The sequence below is a fragment of the Haliotis asinina genome, chromosome 13 (genome assembly GCF_037392515.1).
Source record: "Haliotis asinina isolate JCU_RB_2024 chromosome 13, JCU_Hal_asi_v2, whole genome shotgun sequence".
NCBI lineage: Eukaryota > Metazoa > Mollusca > Gastropoda > Lepetellida > Haliotidae > Haliotis > Haliotis asinina.
In genome coordinates, this window is record NC_090292.1 from 32,474,206 (window position 1) to 32,496,631 (window position 22,426).

The following is a 22,426-nucleotide window of genomic DNA, read 5'->3' on the forward strand; positions in this document are numbered from 1 at the left end:
AAAATGGCGTCTGCTTCTCGACTGGATTTTCAAAATCAGTGAAGCATAATCTGTCAAGCTTGTAATTGCTATAAAATTGGTTCATTTTGTTTAGGTTGAGTGTGCAAAATGACTCAGTGTATAAAATAGTTAAAATAAAGCAGTGAAAGTATGTAGCGTACAACTGTACATAAAAAAACTCAAAAACAGCTAAATGAACGTTTTTCAAACTCCGTGCACTACATGCGTCATATCCTGACGTCATATATACGATTGCTAGCGATACAACTTCTCGACGGAGAGTTTGGCGGTTACCGTGGCAGCGGGTAATAGTTGTTCCCCGCCGTGACGCGGAACGGGGTCTATGTATTCAACAGCGCCCATGCGTACGTCGGTACGTACGTACGTCCCGTTAACAAGGCGATATATCATGTTGTACGCAATGTCTTCATATTTGGTGACAGGGAGGGGTGCAAAGAAAGGGACAGCGAGGTGTACAAGAAGTACGTCTACAAAGTTATTGATTCATTAACCTGTGCCATGCCGTCTCCATCCTTTCTCGCACACCTGGCTGTCCTTTTGTCTGCACTCCTCCCTCGTAACAAACAAGGAACTGTACCAGTATGTTAATGACAGTTTCTTAAGCAACATTTTTCTGTGATGCATGACAATATTAATAGATGAAAAGATACTTGGGAATAGGTTATTCATAAACATCATGGCTCGTCATATATATAGTGACTACCTTTCTAAACTGAAATATTCAGCAAGACATGGGGACACTTTTTAGTCAAACAGACTGTAGGGGGTTGTGACAACACTGAAAGAACCTGCAAGTAATGGTAGCTCCAAGGTTGTTACACCCGGTCACAAGTAGGAATCGATCCAGGAACCTTTCACATTCTAGCGCAACAGCTTGCCAGCCATGCCCCTGATATAGTCATAGTCTTAGTCTAAAGCCTCGCGTTCGATTCCCCACATGGACACAACGCGTGAAGACCATTTTTGGTGTGTGTACACCGTCACGATATTGCTGGAACGTTGCCTAAAGCGGCGTACAACTAAACTCACTCACTCATAGTCTATAGCTAGTGTCATATATAACAGGTGTTCGGTAAGTAAACTACACTTACACGTGTGAGTAAGTGAGTGAGTTTAGTTTTACGCCGCACTCAGCAATATTACAGCTATATGGCGGCGGTCTGGAAATAATCGAGTCTGGACCAGACAATCCAGTGATCAACAACATGAGCATCGATCTGCCCAATTGGGAACCGATGACATATGCCAACCAAGTCAGCAAGCCTGACCACCCGATCCCGTTAATCGCCTCTTACGACAAGCATAGTCGCCGTTTATGTCAAGCATGGGTTCCCAAAGGTCTAATCTACCCCGGGACCTTCACGGGTCCCGCCTCTCAGAGATTACAGAACACCTTTGTGTGTTATTTGCTTTTACTAAGCCGTCTGAAATAGCCCGGCTTTATCAGCGTCCAAATAATTGGTGTCATGGAGTGAAACCTTTCTAATCTGATGTTACATACGTTTTCAAATCCATCGGGACCTGCATGGGTACCTTACGCTTGTTACTAATTTTACGAAATGTTGTGTACATATTTCAATCTTAATGCGTATAAAATGCGTATAAGAACTATAGTTATAGCGAACTAAAATTAGAGGTCCGTTGCGTTCGGTACACCCGTAACACACTTTACCATATAGGTGTCAAGATATATGTAGTGATAAGTATGAGTCATTTCTTACAGTGAAGGTAATTAATTGCAATAACATTAACAAAGTTCCACTCAGCAGGTCTGGAAATAGCTAGATCAGTCTAGCCGACATTGCAATTGATTCGAGTCAAGCTTTCTTTTGAAAGCTTGTTGAGACAGTCCACGTAGGGATGGATAAAGTAGCTTAGTGGTTAAAGCGTTCGCTCCTCACGCCGATGACTTTCGAGTTCAATTCTTCACATTTCTGGTGTATTCCGCCCTGACATTGCTGGAATACTGCTAAAAACTTATTAAACTAAACTCACTCACTCACTCCACACAGTATACTGACTGCATGCCAGTACAGCCCTGCTATATTCCCTTCACCATCTCGAGTGAGTGAGTGAGTGAGTGAGTGAGTGAGTGAGTGAAGGACTTAACAAATTGTACCCAGGCATGCCGCGTAACAAGCTTTAACCACTGGGCTACCCATCTGCCCCTTAACCGTGTAAAAATAGGATGTGTTAATCTTTTCTTTCCGCTAGCATCGGCTATTTTCGGCCCTTTTCGTAACGGCAATCGCCCTGCACTGCCGATCGTGTTCAGACAGTTTCACAGAAGGTTCTCGAGGTTCATCTAGTCAACAGTTATGTCATGACATGTTAAGATCAATGCTGTTGACAGTATCCTTATGACACAGTTTCAGTTTAGTCACAGACTGTGACCATCGATCTCCAGTTTAGTCGCGATCTATAGTCTAGTAGCTACAAACTACTAAAAGCACAAACAAGCAAATCGGTAGGGCCCATGCACCACATTATCTTTCCCGTCCAGCCTTTTCTGCAATGCTTGAGTCCTAAATTAGTTAGAGAGTGAGTTTAGTTTTACGCCGCTTTTAACAATGTTTAAGGAATACAGGGGCTAGGGGTATACGCTAAAGGACAAAAGGTGGGATATGCACACCTGTGCGTCTGTGCGCACGCACACGCAGAAACACGCACACGCACGAAGGCACACATACGCACGCAGGAATACACACTGAGCGTTAGCCTAGATCGAGATACTGGTGTACATACGATGGGTGGTTCTAATCAGGAATGTCTTTATGGTATAGTGGGGAGCGAAAGGTCGATGGCTCCATCCCGGCCAGGAGCATTGGGATAATCTAGTGGTTGAAGCGTTCGCTCGTCATGCCAAAGACTCAGGTTCGATTCTCCACATGGGTACAGTGTGTGACGCCCACTTCTAGTGTTCCCCGCCCTGATATTGCTGGAACACTGCCATAAGCGGCAATAAACCATTCTCACTCAATCCACTGGCGTCATATCCTTAGACATGCAGTGACGGTGTTGGTTGTTCTGTTGGGTTCTCGCCCTTAAGGGCGTTAAACAAGGGCCTGTTGTGTGGGAGTCTGGGTTGGGTATGAATGTTTATCTGCGGCTTGATGTCTGAGATGTTATCTCGAATTTATTCCTCTTGTCATGCAGGAACGCACATATGCACACGCACGCGCACACACACAACACACACACAGCACACACACACACACAGACCACCCCCATTGCAACATACACACTGCACACCCGTAAATGCACTTACAGACACATACGCATAGACACACAGAGACACACAGAGACACACAGAAACACAGACACAGGAACACACAGAGACACACAGGAACACAGACACAGGAACACAGACACACACACACACACACACACACACACACACACACACACACACACACACACACACACACACACACACACACACACACACACACACCGTTCACTGAGACATGCATGGCAGTCATATTTACAGAAACGTCATAAATAATCCACACACCGTTTCCATTCGAGTCGGTGACCAAAACTAGGGAACGATCGTATTAGAGAACTAGTTTAACCTCGTGCTGTCAGCACACATCCCTCACTATAACGTGCAGCATTATTGTTACCGGTGTACTTAATGCTCGATATCGTGTTGCAGACCTAATTTTCATTATCCGTATCAATATGTACAATCAATATTACCTGTTGATTTTACACAATGAATTAGCATATCACAGCTACTTTGAAACTCATGGCAGCCGTCATGACCGTATTTCCTTCAATAAGCGCGCGGGAAGTAATATTTTCAACTTCCAGACCCGGCGCTTATTGCAATTATTGGGGGTAATTAGTTGTTAGGGGCCGTAACGTCAAAGTTGGCGACGGGAAGCTGTAAACAAGTGTGTTAATGCATGATTTTCCTGAATATAATTGTTAACGTTTACTCAATCGAAAAGTAATTCCTATCTACTTCTGGCTTCTAGAACAATTAAACATTGACACTGAAATTCATGAAAATCACATATTAACAATTTTCTTACCAGTGAAAGCACGATGACAACATTTCTGAAAACTCTTCTGAAAGTTTGATTTGAAACCTATTTTTGAAACCGCTGCTTTACCACCAGCTATTATCAGAGGTCCGGCACATATCAGAGATCCTGGATTTATTAGAGGGAATACAATACTCTGGTATAAATCAAAATGTTTCGACAACAAAACGTGAGTGTTTTGACACAAGGCATGAACGTCACCACGACACATGTTCTCCATCAATCTATACAATGATCATAAACTCGTCACGCTGTTCACGTCGGAATCAGATTAATTATTTCTCATAGCCCAATAGGTATATAGCATAATGGATTTATACAATGGGGACAGTTCAGTCCAAATATTCATGATTACCATAATTAATTTACGTGTCAAACTACATGCAATGTATTTTTTAGCTAATATTCACAATATAATTTAAGTGGATGAACTACACTGTGGACATATATTTCAGTATTAAATAATATTCATTTTGGTGAAAAGTACCTGCAATGGAGACGTGTTTTTGGATTTAAACAGTTGGATATAAATTTTAATTTACATAAGAAACTAATGAAGCATTATTGCTTGTGTGTTTAAAGTTTTTATACTGAACTTTGCCTGTGAATGTAGGATGGTAAAGATCATCGGGGAGAGAGAGAGTGAGTTTTTGAGTTTTAGCAACATCAGAGCAATATCACCGGGGACACCAGAAATGGGCTTCGCACATTGTACCCATGTGAGTAACAGAGCGTGACGAGGGAACGCTTTAACCACTAGGCTACACCACACCCATGAATTACCAGGGGAGGTAGGGTGGCTTAGTGGTAACTGTGTACGCTAGTCCTACACAAGGTCCGGGGTCTATTGCCGACATGATTACAGCACGTGCAGCCAGTGTAGACATGGTCGCGATATAATCGTACAATGGAGAGGGTTGAGAGAGATTTCCTATCACTGTGCAATAACTATATTTTAACCATGTGTGTCTTTGGTTTTTCAGTTATAGCTATATATACATAATATTAAACATAATTAGTATATTAGTTATTTATAGTAAAACAGTTTTACAAGTAATTAGTGAGAGCGGGGCGGTGAGGTAGCCTAGTGGTTTTTGCGTTCGCTTTTCGCGCTGAAGAATCTTGTTCGATTTATGACAAGGATGCAATGTGTGAAGCACAATTCTGGTGTCCCCTGCAGTGGCATTATGCCTTATATCAAAACTGAATAAAGATTCGTTCGTCATCTGTAACTAATTCCAAGGAACACGTGTTACGATAGACTAATGATTGTAAACAGCTGTTACCAAGACAGGGGGTGACACATGAGCTTACTGGGGCGTCCTTGCACACAGATAGTACATGGCGGTACTTTAATCGCCTCTCGGCCCTTACAACAAGCATTGACTGCCGAAAACCAGTTCTATCCTGAATTTGACGGGGGATAGGGGATGAAGGTAGTGTAAGTAGTATGTAAACAATCTCCTGCACCAAATTATCGTGTTGTCAAGAAGAAAAGTCAATATTGCATTAAACCTGTTGTCAACTGTTGACGACTCAGAAAAGATTGTTTTCAAGTTCTTAAAATATTCATTACAATTTCATGTGAGTATGCACATACATATGACTGTATATGATTCAAATAAATGTATAGAACTTATAGCGTGAGTTTAGTTTTACACCACTTTTATCAATTTTCAAGCAAATATCACAGGGGGAGACCAGAAATAGGCTTCACACATTGTACACAGTCGAGCTCGGATCATCGGCGTGACGAGAGAATGCTTTAACCACTTGGCTGCTCCACCGCCCATAGAAGGTTAGTAACATGCAGTGATAGTATCGGTGGTCAGTTAACTGGATGTTATAAACAATTAGACTCCATGTGGATAGAACGATGTGATATGGTGGGTTGGGGTTGGGGATGGGGTTGGGGGTGGGGATGGGGATGGGGATGGGGATGGGGATGGGGATGGGGGTGGGATTGGGGATGTCTCTTTGAAAAAATATCGAAAAAGGAAATAATTCCAAATAATTTAGTTTAGACTGACGTATAAATGGACTGCCACAAAAATATTGTGATGAAATTCATTCCTGTTTAAATATTATTTAGATTTATAAACAATATATTAAAATGTCATCGTTTCCAAATTGTGATCACTGGCTTGCCTGGTCCAGACTCGACTGTTTACAAACAGCTGCCGCGTTACAGGAATACTGATGGGTACGACGTTAGCACACAAACGAAAACAAAAACAAATCATATTAAATCATATCCCAGAATCTCAAATGATGGAGACCTTTCAACCCCCCATAAACAGGAAACTTCAAGGGCGTGTTCAACTCCCAGAGCTGTTAAATGGAACAATGGTATACATGAGTGTCCGTGCGAAGGATGGAGTAGGCAGCTACCTTGTCCTAAACTAATACGACTTCAACAATAAAACAATAAGACAATAAACCGTAAAACAGTGTCAAGTGGCACATAGGCATTTATATTGTAAATACCATCTAACACATTTTCTTGAGTGATAAGACATTTATGAAAGTCACAATCAAAAACGTAAAATGTTTACGCTGTTGTAGAAAATAACATAAATAGCACCGGATGTGAACTTTCTTTTGCATGTCAGTTTAAATTACTTACTAGAGCAAGTTTGTGTAACTGTCAACTTTATCAGCTAATATATCATAAAACAGTTACATAGAGAGAAAACAGGGAAGACTGTTGAATTATACTCTCTGGTGTAATACAAGCGTTTGATTTTGTTGAATAGTTTACTTATATGTACTTACACGAGGTATGGTATAAAAGACCAGTTTAAACAGGTTATCAGTTATGTAGGTAATATTAGCAATTCCGATTTCAGGAACAAGAGTATATAAAAGGTAAAATACTAAGATCGGGGTACGTCAGGGGAATTACTTTTCTTGTTGATGATAATAGACCCTGAACCCGTGGAAACATTTAGAGTTTCATTATGTATTTGCAGTGCTGGGCCAAACGGAAACTATGGTTCTTCGTCTGCGGTTGTCTGTGTCTTTGAACCACATTAATCTTTCCTGTTTTTCCCCTTCTTCACTTCGAAGGCCCTTAATGAGTGAGTGAGTGAGTGAGTGAGTTTGGTTTTACGCCGCTTTTAGCAATATTCCAGCGATATCACAGGGGGACACCAGAAAATGGGCCTCACACACTGTACCATGTGGGGAATTGACCCCGGATCTTCGGCGTGACGAGCGAACGCTTTAACCTCTAGGTTACCTCACCGAATTTTCTTCGGTACATGATCCCCCATCTTACTGGGTCTCTTTTGCCAATATAAATGGAGTTGTTTTTATCAAAATATTATTTGTCCTGGAGTTATGCGTTAAATTATCAGGAGTGAATGTGTCGCCTGGTCGAACCACCACCACCGCCACACTAATCGATGTTCTTAAAATCAAATCAAACTTGAACACGTTTTTTCTTCTTGTCATATTTGTTACGTCAATCCTGAAATAACTGATGCATTTTTCTTCCTGGTTTTAGTCGATGCCAGTTTTGTTTGCAGTTTTACGATTGCTTCACGTTATTGAGTACATGAGATTTGTGATGGGTTAACGATTTACAATCGATTTTTGGTCGATTACCGATCTCTGATTATTAAGCTGCACTTTATGAACGATAACCAACACTAAATTGTGTAAATAAATTATGTATGTCGAATACTACTGAATTCAACAACACACATGTGACTAGAGAACACTATCTGACATAAAAATCTCCAAAACAACCAAGCAAATTCTTGAAAATGGTGTCACCACTGACAAATGATTCTGTGTATTTTTTTCGCAAAAGAATCTGTTGAAACCTTTTCTAGTATGAAATATGTCTGACACAACATACTCTAATATACTGAAGGCGTTTTAAGTTAGTCTCAATCAGGACAGCCATGTCCAAACGTTGACATGCTATGGCATTCCTGACCTTCATCAAGACAACTTTCTAAGCTGACAGTTATCCAAGGATGGCGATTTTCAGGGAAATGAGCAACAAGTTTCACGATAACCTCCAAGAAGACCTAGGCAGTGACCATTGACAGATGTTTAATCTACAGTTATTGAACGATTTCTATAGATACTCACAAATAACAATTTTTACGCTTGCACTAGTAACAGTAATATACATTGTATGTTACACAAACACATTTTTACAAAATCCTGAACGCTCACCATGTCCTTTGACCTATTGATTAAACCCTTTTCAAAATACATCCCACGTTAAACAGAATGCATATACTGCGTTGAATATACGTGTATATTTGGGATAAACATGACCCCAAACTTGACCTTGAGAAGTGACCTTAACCTCTCCATGACATGTTCTACAGGACTCACAATGGCCACTATGAAAGAGTCTATAGAAGAGGAATATTTTATGTCAATACAATCAGCGTTGTAAGCCGTAGAAACATCACCGTTTGTGGTGGCGCGTACACTACAATTAAGACTTTATGTTAGAGGAGAAAGTGTTTTGTTGAATGTTTTAAGTTTCGGAATCCATTTGCAAGCTGTTCAAGCGATGATAATTCCACAAAACTGTGTCTAGACGTAACAGAAGGTACCGAGTAATGTGATTTCGAAGTCGTTATGAGTCTATTATCTCGGATCACTGAGCACCAACAGAAACTGTACTGGAACTAAGGATCAAATGTCTCTTCCCTGCACAGCTGATGAACAATGCTGTGAAGGCGTCCGTTCCCAGTTAGGCGTTGTCTTGAAAGTTCATTCTAGCCACCATGTGGCCAAAACTGCCCAGTGCCGTCTCGAAACGGACTGAGTAAGTCTAAGTATTCGATTCAATTTTTTTAATGTTCAATTCTGGCCCATTTATCTGCGATAGTTGATCTAACGTCTGTTGCGCAGGTAAACGTTCCTGTAAGCGTGAAAATACTGAATGGCGTTGTGAAATGAGTTTTGTGAGGCCTGGTACTGTTTTTTTTCTGGTAAAGCTCCTCTTGAACAACTCGGTCCACTCGAAACCATAGGAATTCTTCACATTTCGCCTCTGTACCCAATAGCAGTTTAACTGCCCTGAATGCGCACAATGTTAGATTTCTGCCTGTAGTATATAGTTCCCCACATCAAGACGCTACCCTCAAAGTATTTATTTATTTATTTATTTATTTATTTATTTATTTATTTATTTATTTATTTATTTATTTATTTATTTATTTATTTATTTATTTATTTATTTGGATTCATGTGGTTGAGTGTATCACACGACACATGTCATCGGTTCCCAAATTCGTAGATCGATGTTCATGATGTGGATCATTAGATTGTCTAGTCCAGTCTTAATAATTTACAGACTACCGTCATATGGCTTGCAAAATGCATCCACGCCCACATACATTTCGTCATGGATCCTGATGTGGATCACTGGATTGTCTGGTTCAGACTTGATTATTTACAGACTACCGCCATATGGTTTGCAAAATGCATCCACGCACACATAAATGTCGTCGTATGAGGCCTGGAACCTCAGCAGAGGTATAAAGCGGCACATACACAGACACACACAACCCACCTTTCAGTACTATGGCCTTGACTTACTTACTCACCAATCGCTCGAGAGCAGCTGGCCAATCAAAGTGGAGAAATTGCTCACACCTTTTCTCGGTCACGTGGGCGTGTTGTTCGATATTTGTTACGGGCAAGGAGGTTATCTGGGTTAGTTTTTGAAGATTTTGGCTCCTGTGATTTAGGCAGAAACATACCCTTGACCGATTTATTTATTTGACGTCCTCACGCGACATCTTTTCGTGTGTTCGAGTACCCAGGATTTTATGGAATGGTGGAGAGTGGGTTGGGTGCTGACGTGAGTGTTATGTAGGTATTATGTGGGTTATTTATGTGTCATGAAGTATTCAAAACCTAGGGGTACTCTAGTTTCACGCATGAGGTATGGACATAGCCCGTGGACATTAGAGACTGCCAATTATTAAATGAATATCTAATGATTGTAGACAAATAGTAGCTTTGAGCAAAACAAGAGAGAGAGAGAGAGAGAGAGAGAGAGAGAGAGAGAGAGAGAGAGAGAGAGAGAGAGAGAGAGAGAGAGAGAGAGAGAGAGAGAGAGAGAGAGAGAAATTCTCAAGGAAGTCAGCCTATTTCGCTTCAGTTGTACATTTTTACGCTTGGGTTAGTAAAGAAAAGTGTCCGCACTAAAATTAGAAGCACCTCAGTAATAAAGACATGACTTTGCATGTTTAATGAATCCAGACTCACTGTTTACAGACAGCCGCCTTATATCGAATAGTGTAGTGTGGATCGAATGGTGTCGTGTGGATCGAATAGTGTAGTGTGGATCGAATAGTGTGGTGTTGAAGAACCAGTCAACCAATCATATCGATGACCATTAATAAGTCTCCACTTCAACGATATTCCTTATTATCAAGCCCACTGCCAGCCATGTGTAAATAGAGGATACTATATGTGTGTCCATAACGTTTACGACACGAGTTCCTATACGTGGGTATTTCCCGAGCAAGACCGAGGGACATGCCGATATTTAACCCCGAGTGACGTTAAACTTAGTATGAAATGGTCACGAATATGATATTATATATTTATTACTGAAGTCTTCAAATTGAGGAAAATATGCTCAAATCTGCTTTCAAACATGGAATGACTGACTACCCGCCGTTGCAGCATGTAAAACGCAACGTCATAGAAGAAACATGACTAAGTGATATTTTGCTCTGCGGCATCATATGAAAAATATGAACCTCGATATTTTCACCGTCACGGGTAATAATATATAATATCGCCATGGACCGACTGACATGGTGCATATGTCTGTGTACAGACGTCCTGTGTCATCAGCCCAATATGTCATCCTTAATGAACTATAGCCTGGATTCCTATCAATCTGCAGCTGGATACTGAGCCATCAGTCGATTATCTCCCTTGTACGCCGTTGCGTGATACTTGTACTACTGTTTGGTCTCAGACAGGTTGGTTGATTTGTTGTTTAATGCCGCACTCAGCAATTTTCGAGCTATATGACAACAATCTGTATATAATCGGGTTTGGAACAGAAAATCCAGTGGCCAACATCGCGAGCATCAGTCTACGCAATTAGGATACGATGACGTGTAAACCAAGTCAGCGAACGTAACTACATGTACCTGACCCGCTTGTCGCCTCTCACGACAAGCACGTGTTGCTGAAGATCAGTTTTATCCTGGATCTTAACGGGATCGTGGCATCGGGCAACGAACATTACTTTCTAACACAACTTGAGTGGGTGACAGATGTCCCCAGAAGATCTTTCTTACTGTTTGTGGCTATTCAAAATCAACTATTTTCCCACTGATTTCTATGTAAAGTTATATACCTCATATATTTATATTCTCATAATTTGAACTTTAGCCAATTAAACACTTAAATCTCAGACTCTATTTCAACTTAAGATAAAAGTTGTTTAACAAACAATCATAGTTTCAAATCGCTATTTTTGGTCTGTATCAAAAGTGGGGTGGTCGGGTAGCCTAGTGGTTAAAGCGTTCGCTCGTCACGCCGGAGACCCGGGTTCAATTCCCCACATGGGTACAATGAGTGAAGTCCATTTTCTGGTGTCCCCCGCCGTAATATTGCTGGAATATTGCTCAAAGCGGCGTAAAACTAAACTCACTCGCACATTGTATCAAATGTATATAATCACATTAAAGAAAACACCGATAACAGATTAACGCTCATCGCATATCGCACGTACGTTTGTTTCACTCTTCCAACTACTGCGCTTAGATCGCACTTTTGTCATTCCTCCATGGATTATGGGCTCGTTACTGTCAACTAACAGCCATGGAACCATTCGAAGAGGATTCAAACGTTGCTTTTCATCGGAAGTACTAAACAACCTAAGATCTCGCGAAATACCGTCCCCTACTTACGGGACCTATATATTTATTAAGATGTCAAGCATGGCCTTTTTGTCCATTTTGAAACCCACATTTTGAAGGTTAAGTGTAAAACACTTTAAAAGTCATATGCAACGCAAAACTTTGCAGATTCTGTTTAATTATGATATGGACTTACAGTAACAAGTTATCAAAAATACAAATTCAACTTATAAAATTGAAAAATAACGCCATTTAAAAAAAACAAACAAAAACGAACAGGACGTTTCTTGTGACTACAAGCACTTTGCAATTGAGTCTGCAATAATAAAACACACTAGTCCCACAGCTGCAGTTTTCAAGAAAGTGTAGCATTAGAAATACTAATTTCATTGCTATACATTGCTCAGCTTGAAAAGTGAAATTCCTGTGGAAGCATAGAAGGATCCTGCATGTTGATTGCGACCAGCTGTCTCAAAGTCAAAACTCAAACTCTGTTTTATCGACATCTATGGGTCTGCCTACCTGTCTGCTAATGACAACATGCAATACACAACTTCAATCATTGACCACATTGCAGTTTGAACTTATTATGTATCAGGCTAAACAACACAAACAAATACATTGATTTATGGCCCATGCACCCGATTTTGTCTCTGTTACATTATGTAGTTACACAGACAGGCAGCTGTGATACTTGTACACACGGCGTGTTATTACGTTTGTGGATTGCAAACAAACTGCATCCATTTTCCCGGATGACTGGATCGGACGGCAACCGATGCAAACTCAGATTGTCAATTTCAAGTTCGAGTTTGTATTTCGACGTTTCCAGCCACGCAACAGTTCACCGACCGACAAACACATGGAATAACTTGTGAATGTGGTTTTGCCCAGAAGAACCCGAAAAACAAACAAACACAAGATTGAAAAAATTAAAGTAATTTCTGTGTTTTTGACCAGGTACACAAGAAATTTGGTGGACCTCGGAAACGGGAAGTACAACCTGATAATGGTGTGTTGGAATGAGTCTCAGGGAAGTAGTATTCATTCACACGCCAATTCCCACTGTTTCATGACGGTCTTTGAGGGCACACTCCAAGAGGAGCTGTACGCGTGGCCTAGCGATCCTGAAGAGGAAACGGAAATGTCGCCTGTTCGCATCAACACCTACAACAAAGGCCAGACTGCGTACATCTGTGGTGAGTGTTGAACGAGGTGGGGTGAGGCAACGTGAGGTATAGGTGCGAAATGGTATTTTGCCAAGGGTTCGGTATACCGTAATGCAGTCCTAAATTAGATATTTTCGGTTTTCGTACTGTTATTTCTGTCCAGTCTAAGATGACAGTTTTGTTCACTTAAATTAACAATGATTATGATATTTTTTCCATGTTATTGAACGATGTTAGGTTTGGCTCTTGTCTTTGGTGCATTATGTTCATGTCTCACATATGGAATCGAAACGGACCGAACCGAAAACCTCGTACTGAAATGCGCACCGTGCCCTGGTAAATCGCACTGTTTCACCCCTCATGAGGTGATGGTGGTACTATGTGGGCAGAGGTGAGGTGAGTGTTGAACGTGGTGGGGAGAGGTGAAGTGTGGTGAGCGTTGAACGAGGTGAGGAGAAGAGGGGTTAGTGTTGAACGAGATGTGTGAGATGAATGTTGAGCGAGGTGGGATGAGGTGAGTCTTAAACGAGGTAGGGTGAGGTGAGTGTTGAACGAGGTGGAGTGAGGTGAGTGTTAAACGAGGTAGGGTGAGGTGAGTGTTGAACGAGATGGAGTGAGGTGAGTGTTGAACGAGGTAGGGTGAGGTGAGTGTTGAACGAGGTAGGGTGAGGTGAGTGTTGAACGAGGTGGGGAAATGGTCAGGTGTGTTGAGGTGAGGTGAGATGGAACGAGGTGAGGTGAAGAGGGGTGAGTGTTGAACCAGGTAGTGTGAGATGAGTGTTGAACGAGGTAGGGTGAGGTGAGTGTTGAACGAACGAGGTGGAGTGAGGTGGGTGTTGAACGAGGTAGGATGAGGTGAGTGTTGAACGAACGAGGTGGAGTGAGGTGAGTGTTGAAAGAGGCAGGGTGAGGTGAGTGTTAACGAGGTAGGGTGAGGTGAGTGTTGAACGAGGTGGAGTGAGGTGAGTGTTGAACGAGGTGAAGTGAGGTGAGTGTTGAACGAGGTAGGGTAAGGTGAGTGTTGAACGAGGTAGGGTAAGGTGAGTGTTGAACGAACGAGGTGGAGTGAGGTGAGTGTTGAACGAGGTAGGGTGAGGTGAGTGTTGAACGAGGTGAGGTGAGGTGAGGTGAGTGTTGAACGTGGTGAGTAAATGTCAGGAGTGCTGAGCGTGGAACGAGGGGAGGAGAAGAGGGATGAGTGTTGAAAGAGGTAATGTGAGATGAAGATTGAGCGAGGTGGTGTGAAGTGAGTGTTAAACGAGGTATGGTGAGGTGAGTGTTGAACGAGGCGAGGTGAGGTAAGTGTTGAACGTGGAGGGTAAATGTCAGGTGTGTTGAGCGTGGAACGAGGTGAGGAGAAGAATGATGAGTGTTGAACGAGGTAGTGTGAGATGAAGATTGAGCGAGGTGGTGTGAGGTGAGTGTTGAACGAGGAAGTGTGAGATGAATAGTGAGCGTTTGATTGGACGGTCATTGGTCGCTCAAAGGTTAACTGACGCGACCTTCTACTTGGTTTTGTTAGACTCATTGGTGGAGTGTAACGAAATACACTGAGACTAAGTTTACTTAGACTGGTTCGATGAGGTGAGTGTTGAACGATGTTGGGTGTAGATGAGCTGCGTGTGCTACTTTTTGTCTTGGACAACTTTGGTGTTGAACTACTTTGTGTCCTTGTTCGACTATTTTGTGTTGGACTACTTTTTGTGTTAAATTATAAGTTGTATTCTGCTCTCACGGGTATTACGATCTGATGTACGCCTCTTTGTAGCAGTGACACCCGAGCATGTAGGCGAGGGGTGACAGTGCTACCAAAAAGGAACAACAACAATAACAATAATTAAACTACTTACATAAAACAGTTAAAGTCGGCAAAATAAATCTGTACATAGTGAACTCTGCTAATTGAGCGGATTTTCAACTCCAGCCACCGCATGCATCATGTCGGTGGAGAATCGGGCGTTTACCGTGACAGGGGAGACTATTTTCTCCAGTTTTCACCCTCCTGGGACGGATGGCATGGAAACGTGTTAAAGAATCTTTGACCAATGAAATTACAGTCAGTATTTCACAGGGAGGTAACATTATTGTAATTCGGATGTACATGCAGAAAATAGTAGCAAAACAGTGTTGGATGTTGCTGTGTGTTGCTGTATCATGTTGGTGTATGTTGTTGCGTCTTGCTGTATGTTGTTACGTGTTGCGGTATATTGTTGCGTGTTGCTGCATGTTGCTGTATATTGTTGGATGTTGTTGCCTGTGGCTGTATGCTGTTGCGTGTTGCTGTGTGTTGTGTACAACTGTATGTTGTTGCGAGTTGCTGTATGTTGTTGCATGTTGTTGCGTGTTGCTGCATGTTAAGGGTTTACGGCAGAAATGTCGTTACATTTACTAAATGTACACACTGCTGTATTGTACCATGTCTACACATCGACAACCATTCACATACTCATGCGTTTGCTTTCAGATGAAATCGGCCTTCATCGGGTAGAAAACCCGAGTCACTCCGACAGGGCCGTGAGTCTCCATCTCTATTCTCCTCCATTCGATGAATGTAATTGTTTTGACCAGAAGACCGGACACAGCACTCCAGCCAAGGTGACCTTTTGGTCCAAATACGGCAAAAGGACGCCATTTGTAAGTATATGGTTGCGTATGTTCTGATCAACACAAATATACAGGCGTCGCTGATAACACCCACCCGTTATATATCCACCCTGGAGGAATATCTCGCTTCAAACATTATACCACGGGTGTTTAAGGGGAACACGTTTAAAATGTATGCTTTCCAGTGTTGCTGTCAGGTTTGAATAATTCATACAAAAATTTAGTTTTACATAAACAAAATCGAATCGTAGATTCATTAATGAGTATGCTATCCTCCATCACTAAGATGTCTCATGTTCGTCTTACTTAAAAATTCAAACAAACTTCACTCACAATTCACGATTCCTAAGCGCGAATGCGACGTAAAATACCATGCGAACACACTGTCCCTTGTAGCATTCCATTAAGTTCAACCACATAATGTTTTAAACGTGATCGCCACTGCTAGAGAGTGAAATCAAGTCATTTCTTACTCAACCGTTGAAGATATTACTGTTTAATAATTTTACAAAGATATCAAATATTGTGTGTTACAACATCGCGTGGTGCCGGATGTATGACGTCAAAGTGGTTTACAGTTATGACGTGACAATGCTAATACATCTGTCACAATAGTATTAGACCTTGCGGAAAGCTGAGCCATCACACTCGCTGAATTCTTAGGAAAGAAGTACTTAGCTCCATATTATTGTGCTAATGTTGGGTTAGTAATAAATAAAACACTAAACTATGTCCTGTGTAACACCATGCATGTCCCGTGTAAACTCTCCTTTGCTCGTTGGAGACCAAACCATTCACTCGTTTCATAAATATGGTACTACATGGGACGTAGTTTAGTATTCTACGTGTAACAATACATGACAATGCTCCGCAAATCATTCTGACGTCATCGATATACAACGTTAAAATTATATGACGTCACTATCTGCATTTGATACAGATTAGCTGTACTTTTCACACTCAGGACACCGTGTTTACTTTACGAACTGGTAAAAAGACACAATGATTTGGGATGACAAATCTAATTGCTGAAATATCGCATTTAACAACAAAAGATGTCGAATATATCAACACCTCTCAATAATGGTTTTGAAATTTCTCCGCAAGCCTTTGAAATCAGACTTCCCTTTACCCATGATAAAATAAATGATCTACAAAACCTTCGGCTCCGATTCTCCATTTGTCATAGTTGGTGTCTGAAAAGTACAACTGACCCGATTCGGTGATGAAGTACCTTCGCACACGTTGGCCATTTAATGCGTCCCTACTTCTGAAGAATTAAGTATCAATTCAGGTTAAGAAACTTAACTCATAGGCGTAGCTTTGCCGTATTCGGATAATCCGTGGTAGAATTCCACCCAGGATTAGTGTCTTTGTGGTCTGCGAGTGAGCGAGTATAACCTACCGTTGTAATCACAGTACATTTATAATGCGCACTCCTCAAGAATTCTGAAAGCGTTACATTTGCCCTGTGTGTGTGCACTTGATCTCATTCTCTTCTCCTTAGGAAGTATGCAAACTGTGTCTCCTAGGCGTAGAAGGTTACAGCACTTTGGGCAATATTCCAGCAATATCACGACGGGGGGACACCAGAAATGGGCTTCACACATTGCACCCATGTGGGGAATCGAACCCGTGTCTTCAATGTGACGAGTGAACGTTGGAATGGAATCTGGGTAGTTGTCGTGACGACCGAAGGCTGTAACCGCATGGCTAACACCCCCATATGTCCCCACCTTCACCTCCCCTCATTACGACCTAGTCCTTCCGGGTACCCATAAACGGCAACTTTCCTAATCAGACACCACGAGACTCCTTCTTGTGTCTCTAGATAGAACATAAGTTTCGGAAAGAAACTCATATTTATTGGTATCCGTATTTGTTTTTGTTTTTTGTATTTATAAATATATAAAATATAAACTTATATGAAAATAAATTCCACATTCCCTACACTTCAGTAGACCGGCATTACACCAATCTAAACGATCGCGTCCTGCCCACCATGACTGATCCACGTAGATGTACCATGACTCACATACCCGTGGTAAGAGACGACTAACGGGATTGGGTGGCCAGGCTAGCTGACTTGGTTAACGCAGGACATCGTATCCCAGTTGCGGAGACCAATGCTCATGCTGTTGATCACTTGATTGTCTGGGCTAGACTCACTATTTACAGACCGTCGGAATATTGCTGACTGCGGTGTTTAACAAAATAAAAAGAATAACCAGCAAACAGTCATAAGTGTGACAAAATAAATTAGGGCCAAGTTTACACAGCAACAACGGGAAACCCCATCTCACTTTCTGAGTCGTCATAATAATTGGGGCTGAGACGTGTACCCGAGTACGAGGCGGGCAGGAGCATTACCTGTGTTGTCTAATACTCGTTCAAGAACAGTTATCTCCCCTCTCACATCACTTCACGAATCGTATTGTATGTTTGTTTGTTCTTTAACGCCTCAATCAGCAGTATCGCGTATGCTCCAATTGTATGGCGGCCATCCATGAACAGGATATGTGACATTTGAGGAGACAGGTGGCTTTGGTGTGAATTTGCTTGTCCGTAAAAGTGTAAGCGCTTGGTGTATTGTGGATGTTCGTGTGTGACAGCTGTACCTGAATGGGTTTGTTTGTACATAATTTTAATCAAACAATTGCTATAATGAAATCTAATGAGACGTAGGCCTGGTGCCCGGGTGCCTTTTTGCCATACATAACATCGTGTTTTGTGTATATAAGTTATATAAGTAAATCGGCATGTGACAATATAATACAATTTCTGGGGGTTTTATGTGAATAATCGAGTCTAGTCAATCCAATCCACTGATTGACATCATGATCATTCGTCAAAAAGGTTGCAAGCCCAGATCCCCTTACTCGCCCATTAAAAAAAATCCCCCCCAAATCCCACTTTCTGCTGCAGACTAATTCTATTATGATAGGCCAAGGAGTGATGCAAGGAGACTGCATATCTGGGTCCTTTTTCCAAAGCTGTCGTAGCTCTACAACTGTCTAACTTTCTGTACTGCAACATCGACTACGACTGTCGTAGCGTTACCATAGCAATGTGAAACGTGGACCTGTACCAAAGTACGGGGTTGCCAGGACGCCACGTTAAAGTTGTTTTTAATCCGCTCACCTGGGTTATTGCTCTTGAAATTATCGGGGATTTCACCATAGTAAACGTCAGGGACCTGTGCCACCGTGCTTTCCTCAAAGCGGTATTATCAGTGACGATCTGGACCAGAATTTATCTTCAGCAACAGATCTTGTAAGATGCGAACCTGTGAAGATCCGGGTTAGAATGATTCTTCAGCAACCCATGCTTGTCACATGAGGTGACAAGCAGGATCGGGTGGTCAGGCTGGCTGACTTGGTTGACACATGTCATCGTATCTCAGTTGCGAACATCGATACTCATGCTGTTGATGACTGGAATATTTGGTGCGGCGTAAAACATAAATTCACTCACTTAACATACTATGAAAACATCACCTTCACCTTCATAAGGGTGAGTCAGTGAGTTTAGTTTTACGCCACACTCGGCAGTATTCCAGCTATATGGCTGCGGTCTGTAAATAATCGAGTCTCGACCAAAACATCCGGTGATCAAAAGCACGAGCATCGATCTGACATGCGTCAACCTAGTCATCGAGCCTGGCCACCTGATCTCGTTAGTCGCCTCTGACGACAAACATGGGTTACTGAGGGCCAATATTCTAGACCGGACTTGCAAGGATCGCCTTACTAAGAGGTGACTTACGAGATTTGAGAAACTTGCAACCCTTTTGACAGTGCTCAGGATGGATCGGGTGCCCAAACACGCTGTCACGTGTCATTTTATATTATAAACCGATCCTCGTGACGTTGATCATTGGATTTTCAAGTCCATTGTCGATTATTTACAGACTGCCATCCTGTATCTTGAATAATGTTGTGCACGTTGTTGAACAACAAACAATCAAGTCACAACAACTTTAAAACCAACTCACTCACGGTTTGTTGTAGGGACGAGCGGAGACCGCAATGGCAGCCGAAAACAACTAAAACGTCAACCGAGGCTTGTGGGAGGGCGGCCTGCGCTCACAGATTTACAAGAGAAGAAGTCCTGTATGTTTCAGTTAGAAATGTATGCATTCTTCTGCAGGGATTAATTGTAGCGAAAACAGAACAGATAGCGTGTCCAGGGTCGTAAAAATATCATAAACAGCCTGAGACGACAAGTCCACCGAATGTTCCGGAAGTGACGTCAGGAATTTCTTATTGCTCATCAGTCATTTCCAGTGCGATGTGTGCGATTTGAGTGGATGACCTCTGCACTCTTCCGTTTGATTCAAGAAAACAGAGAAACTGTATTACAAAATGCAAAACCCTGGATACACGAGGATGGTGTTGTAGTATACCTATGGCGTAGATTTGATTTTATATATACCTATACATTGTATATGCTACTGTCAGTCACATCTATGTTTACGATGTAATTGGGCAAGACTATTTTGTTTTCTCTGTAGCGATAAACACCTTTGTCCATTGCTCAAGTCAAAATGTTTTGAACAGGTCGTTGTTTTATTTCCATAAAGTTTAATTTAGATCTAGGAGTGATGAAATATAGAGTGAGTTTTCCTTGTTGTAGTCCAAATATATATTTTCGATTATTTTTGTTGTTGAAGAGACGCATTTAAAGAATAACCCATCATTGTGATTTGTTTTGTGTAGATTTATGTGCTTGTTAATCCCTGAATCAAGCAAACTAGAAACACATAAGGTCCAGTTTATATTTACAGTTCCGTTGCAACTTAATTTGGAGGTTCTTTGTAATCTGGTTAAACATGTCCAGTTGTGAAATAACCAGTGTCGTTATTCGGACCTGATCTTTAAATCAACATAAGATGAATTCTTTGTTCTTACATGTTTCAGATAATCTGATTATGAATATGAATATGAATTTGAATTGAATATTGAATGTTGAATTATTTTCAACTACCATTCTGAGTTTTCCAGATAGTGCCTTGTTCTTGTATATGCTACCTGTCTCAACTGTATATTGATTAGTGTATTGAATATTGTTGATATTTGTAATCAAATTATGCCAAATGGATTACAAATGTTATTTTCGTTTATATGGGCATGAGTGCTTATATACACGCCTCACTACTTAACCATAGATTTAGTGAAAAGCGGGTTAACAGGATGCTAGGATTTTATGACGCTTCAATAATTTGTTTTCCCGCATTCGTAACTACTCGTCTCTTTCCGTGACCTACAGGAACCGGAATGACACGGGTAGTTACGAATGGTTTTCTCGATGACACTTGAATTCCCTCGGGTTCACTCGGCTGATTTAGCTTCCTGCATGAAACCTCGAACAGCAACAACGAAACTGCTTTTCCGTTCTGTTATTCAAATTTAGTTACCTGAATCTACCGAGGTTACTACATGTCTGACAAACTAGTTAACCAGTGTCAATGAAGCATAACTTAGGTATTTAACCCTAATTCAACGCACAAATTCCATTCTTATTGTCTGCTTTGATGTAATACAAAATGAAGGCCAACTGATGGCGCAATAGCTCTGTTTATAGATGTTATAATATTAATTCACAACTTTGGGAAGTTAAGGTAATTTTACATATGTGCATAATGGAATATAATGTGGCATAAGAATTTAAAAGTTATTTTGAATGTTTCCAGCAAACTGTACAAGAATGATGGGATAAGAGGCCTCACAAAATCTCTTTAACTGACAGATGATTGATGAAATTGAAATCGAATTAATAGATTTGTTTGATGTTTACCGTTTCATACAAAATCATTGGAATTGTGGAATTGTATTGGCGGATACTGATGTTTGAACCAAGCAAACCGGTGGTTGATACTGTGAACATAAATCAGCATTATTTAGTTGCTGGCAAGAATCTCCATGGATACCAGTTGAACTGTTTGTGAACTGTCTCTTCGTCGACTTCGGATCTAAGACGTGACAACACACTCAGGAAACGTACGTCTTTTAACACAGAACAGTCAAGCACCGGTTTGTCGAAATTCGGTTATCTTGAAGTTAGTGCTTCATCCTAGCTTATTCTTTCTTACGACAATATTTGGCGTTTGTGTCGTGTATCGTACATCTCGAAGTGCATGTGATCATTTATAGTTAAACTTCGAAACAACGATTTTTGTCTCATTGCCGAATGATAACCCGGTGCAATTTTGTTTTTATATATCCTCGTTAGGTTGCTTACAGCTAGCACTATAATATTTACGATCTTGCAAATTGTGCAAAACAAAACATTGTATATGATAAATAATTATAACCTCAAATGTCATGATATATTGAACGATTGATTATTCTTCTCAAGATACAACTTTTTTCGTTGAACGGTGGGAGAATATATGATTTTAATCCATACGGGATTCTTTAATTTTTAAAATCGATCAGTATGTCGACTGTTATTTATTTATAAAACCTGAAATTCTTGTGTTTTAATGTTTTTGGGAACTGATTGTTCACAAGATTTTCATAGCGTCGAAGATCTGTCTTGTTCGTTTCTATTACAGTGAGATTACATTCCATCGTTGCCTTGATAAATACTTGGGTCGTATTGTTAAATATTGGAAACTGTGTACGACTGGTTTTATTGTAAACTTGCACAGGTTTTCGAATATGTTTTCAACAGAATTGTAATGATTTTATGTAAATAAATATTACCAATACAA

General features: G+C 41.1%; 1 protein-coding gene across 1 annotated transcript in view; it reads left to right on the plus strand.

Moving 5' to 3' along the window:
- LOC137259768 (cysteine dioxygenase type 1-like) overlaps window positions 1–22,426 on the plus strand; it is a 48,649-nt gene extending 26,223 nt beyond the window's left edge. The window contains exons 2-4 of the mRNA XM_067797380.1: window positions 12,899–13,137; window positions 15,572–15,741; window positions 19,722–22,426. Of these exons, the coding sequence (XP_067653481.1) occupies window positions 12,899–13,137; window positions 15,572–15,741; window positions 19,722–19,760 (448 nt within the window). The 3' untranslated portion in view covers window positions 19,761–22,426. The remainder of the gene's footprint in view (window positions 1–12,898; window positions 13,138–15,571; window positions 15,742–19,721) is intronic.